Here is a 4,285-nt window from a genome sequence, read left to right as displayed (position 1 = left end):
ATGGGTTTAAGCACTTTTTATGCAGCTGCTAAAATGTGCCAGTTGGTTGTTTCTGGGTAGCTTCTTATTATTGTCCACCAGATGACATTTCTGGATTAGGTCTGATCCATGTCTTGAACAAGCCACAGAATTTGTGGTTTCATTCACGTCCAAAGCAAAAACAGTTGCACTAGTTGCCTGGCAAAGTTTTGCCTGGCTATTTTTAATGGTAAGCCTAGAGGGTAATAAAAGGCTTGAACTTTAATTAGCACACACAACTAAAGCCAATCAACAGATTGCAGAGAATACTGGGCTGATATAGTGTACACAGTGTACTTTCTGAAATATATAGCATATCCTGAGTGCTCACATTAACAGCTCTCATTTCACCACTGCTAAATGTGGCTTCAACATTTCTAAGAGAGAATCAGAAAGGCAGACATGATTAAGACATTTTTCTTTACTCATGTACTCATAGAATTCATATAAATCAATTTTTAAAAAAGAAAAAAGACAATCATTTTTGCATGTTCTAAAAGTATGGGTGCAATTATTTTTACATAATTTGAATGTTCTGTGCAGACTTTTAATGTAATATACAAATCTGTTTCAGCCATAATATCGAATACGAGTTCTTATACAACACATTTACAGCTATATGACCACCATATAATAGACCTGTATAATAAAACTTTTAGTTAACACCAGTAACAGTATTGAATCTGAAGTTCAGAGATGTTTGAGCTTTAGGTATCATTGCTGCTTCATCCCTGCAGTTCTACTAGTCTACTGGTTTATGGTTACAGCATGATGTCAAATATACGATTAATTTTGCAGCTCATCTAAGCAGTTTGTTGTCAAACTTTGGAGTGACTTGAAAACTTTGAACGAGTTGAAATGTACATTGTACAATACATCTAAAGCCAAAATTATATTACAGTAAGACGTAAAAAAAAAAAAAAATTCAGTCATCAAAACGTCTCATCTCATTCCAATGAACTTCTCAAAATGAAATAACCTGGATTTATTAAGAAATGTAAAGTAGTGTTAGTGCTAGAAATATATCAAGAATCAAAATGAAATTTTATACCACTTATATTATTTTTTATGACTAAAGGTCTGGAGGGGAGAGGCTAGGGAATGTTACATTCGCTTATGCCACTTCATACTGTATCTAACCCTGCAAACCTACAGAGATGGACCTACAGGTGCTGCTGAGAGCCTTTGACCTCCCTTCCCATGTGGATGGCATGGGGTTTGCGAGCAAGAATATAAATTAAAGAAAGAAATGAGAGAAAAAGGGGAAAGGAAGAGGAAAGATCTTCACTTTGTCGATGCCCAGATGATAATAGCGATAATGCCGACCACTAAGACAAGGACCACTGCCAGGATGCACATCTTCTTACGAGACTTTTGCTACAGTGAAAAAGAGAAAATATTGTCATTATCTTTAAATAGCACGTATGCTATATGCATGGTTTTGGATTCTAACATCGCCACATTTTTGATACAAAATGCCATAGCTGTGTTTGTGTGTACTTGCGAAGCTCTTCCTGTACCTGATAGTGAGATGCTCTCTGGAGCTGCTCAGCTCCTCTCTCCACATGCACTTCTGCACTCTCCACATTAGCCTCTATGCTATCTGTAATCACACATATTACTTGCATTTAGATTAGAGATTACAAGCAGTTTTAGACAATATGACAACCTTATGTTGAACATACTCAGTTTAACACTCTTATATATATATTGATTTAAGTGCATTTCTTGATTCAGATGCTTTGACACTAAAGCAAACTCAGACGTGTCATATAGCGATTTAAACCTGTAATGCCTAAAATACGAAATAGTCAGAATGTAATGGAACAGTTTATTATTCCATTTAGACAAAATAAATAAATAAAAGTTTGCATGTGTTTATGGTTGAGAATATGGAGCTCATACTTGAGGAAGGAAAAAAAAAACATACCAATTTTATTCAGAGGCCTAAACCCAGGAAAAATATACACATTTTAACATGTGGTTTTTCTAAAAATGATGTATGGATAATCAAGTAAGGCAGAGTCTTAACTTTGATAAAGAATATCTCTTTGGTTTTGAGACTTTAGTCTTTGCAACTTCAGGGATCTTATCTATGCACAATCAGCTTGTAACACTCCAAAGAGAAAGGAAAACTTGAAATCGCATCATATGACCCCTTTAATTAAAAACAGTAAAGTTTTCACAGCACAAAGACATGTGAACCATGACCTGAAAGTTGAGGAACATATTTTTTTCCCCATGTTGACAATTTAGAGGCCTTAGAAATTTGCATATCAAATATGACAGTGTAAGCTTGATTCTACAACGTTGTAGGGTTAACCTGTTGAATGCACAATACATTTTAAACACTGAATAATTTAAATATTCTGCCACCATTTCACCATCACCACCACGTTGTTCCAAATCCATATTTAATTGTAATTGAGTGTATGGGGAAAAACATCCAGTATATTCTTTAAAAAAAAATTGCCTTTTGTGCTCAATAGAAGAAAGTCATACAGGATGTGTAAATAATGCATGAATAAATGACAGAATTTTCATTTTCAGCAGAATTATCCTCATATAAATAGCAGCGGTGTGGATCAGAGATTTCCAACCCTGCTCCTGGAGAGTTACCTTCCTGCATACTTTGGTTTCAAACCTGCCCCAACCAGGGGTGTGAAGTAACGAATTACAAATACTCACATTACAGTAATCAAGTAGTTTTTATCAGTAATTGTACTTTTTTGAGTATTTAAAAATTGTGTACTTTTACTTGAGTACATTTTAAGTGATGTATCGGTACTTTTACCTCGCTTATCGGTAATCGGTAATTTTCCTCCGTTTGTGGTTACATGCTTATTTTAATTTTATTTTTATCCATCAACGTGATTGGATAGAGAGTAATAGGTCTCGTGACTTTCATCAAATTAAATTGTGCATAGAAAACTTTAACCGCTAACTGTTTATCATGGCTGCTGGAAGTGCATTATTCAAGCATCAATTCAGTCGCATCTTCCTCTAACTTAATATGTTATGGTAAATTTCGGATTTCTGCTTACTAAATGATTTGTATATATGCTTGCCTATCTACACGGCCTGAAATCTGGTGTGAGGTTGCGGGTATTGCTTACAGTGTTAATATACTGCATCTATGCAAGCGCGTGATGTAATAACACTGCAGCTCGTTAATAAACGATTCTTTATGACAAATAAGATAATGTGAATTACAGAATGTACAACGTTTTTAAAATGTATCAATTGCGGTGTAAAGTGTTTATTATGAGGGGGTAGAATCCACAGCTCAGTACTCACTACTCAATACTCATGAGTACTTTTAAATAGGCTACTCTTTTACTCTTGCTCAAGTAGTTTTTTGGACAAGTACTTTTACTCTACTCACACTACATTTTTTGGAAGGTAATGGTACTTTTACTTGAGTATATTTTTTCAGTACTCTTTCCACCACTGGCCTCAACACACCTGCCTGTCATCATCAAGTAGCCCTGAACACCTTGATTAGCTGTGTTTGACTGGGGTTTGGAGCTGAAATCTGCAGGACGGTAGCTCTCCAGGAGCAGGGCTGGACACCCCTGGTATAGATTAGAGACAGATTGTACTCACCTATCATTTCACCCTGATCATGGATCATCACTGCAAGATCCTTAAAAATCTGATTCACATCCAAAATGTCCGACTGCAATCACAGCAGAGGTACAAAATTACAGACAACAGCACAAATGTGTAATTCATGAATACAGAAATGCACTATATGTTAACAGCAGGTGTAAACAGGGTCAATTTGGGGTAAGACATTTAAAAAAAAAAATTTTTTAGCAAGGATGCATTAACTTGATCAAAGCTTAGTCTTTCCTGTCAGTTATTTCAAATAAATGCTGTTCTTTTAAAATTTGTTCATCACATAATCCTATAAAATCCTAAAAATGTCACTGTTTCTACAAAAATATTAACAAAACCTACCTTCAGCATTAATAATAATAAGAACAATTATTAATAATTGAGCATTAATAATAATTGATGATAATTGAGCAGCAATCAGCACATTAGAATGATTTCTGAAGGATCATGTGGCACTGAAGACTGCAGTAATGATGCTGAAAATTCAGTTTTGCATTAATTTGCAGTAATGGATAAAATGTATATATATATATATATATATATATAGTGGGTACGGAAAGTATTCAGACCCCCTTACATTTTTCACTCTTTGTTATATTGCAGCCATTTGCTAAAATCATTTAAGTTAATTTTTTTCCTCATTAAT

General features: G+C 34.7%; 1 protein-coding gene across 1 annotated transcript in view; it reads right to left on the bottom strand.

Moving 5' to 3' along the window:
* Positions 1–1,061: 1,061 nt before the first annotated feature.
* LOC107567585 (syntaxin-12-like) overlaps positions 1,062–4,285 on the bottom strand; it is an 8,399-nt gene continuing 5,175 nt past the window's right edge. The window contains exons 6-8 of the mRNA XM_016253282.1: positions 3,625–3,697; positions 1,539–1,621; positions 1,062–1,395 (exon numbers count right to left, since the gene is read on the bottom strand). Of these exons, the coding sequence (XP_016108768.1) occupies positions 1,303–1,395; positions 1,539–1,621; positions 3,625–3,697 (249 nt within the window). The 3' untranslated portion in view covers positions 1,062–1,302. The remainder of the gene's footprint in view (positions 1,396–1,538; positions 1,622–3,624; positions 3,698–4,285) is intronic.

Source organism: Sinocyclocheilus grahami, unplaced genomic scaffold (genome assembly GCF_001515645.1).
Source record: "Sinocyclocheilus grahami isolate Dianchi unplaced genomic scaffold, SAMN03320097.WGS_v1.1 scaffold1171.1, whole genome shotgun sequence".
NCBI lineage: Eukaryota > Metazoa > Chordata > Actinopteri > Cypriniformes > Cyprinidae > Sinocyclocheilus > Sinocyclocheilus grahami.
The sequence above is the reverse complement of the archived record's forward strand: the minus strand, read 5'-3'. Positions and strand labels throughout refer to the sequence as shown.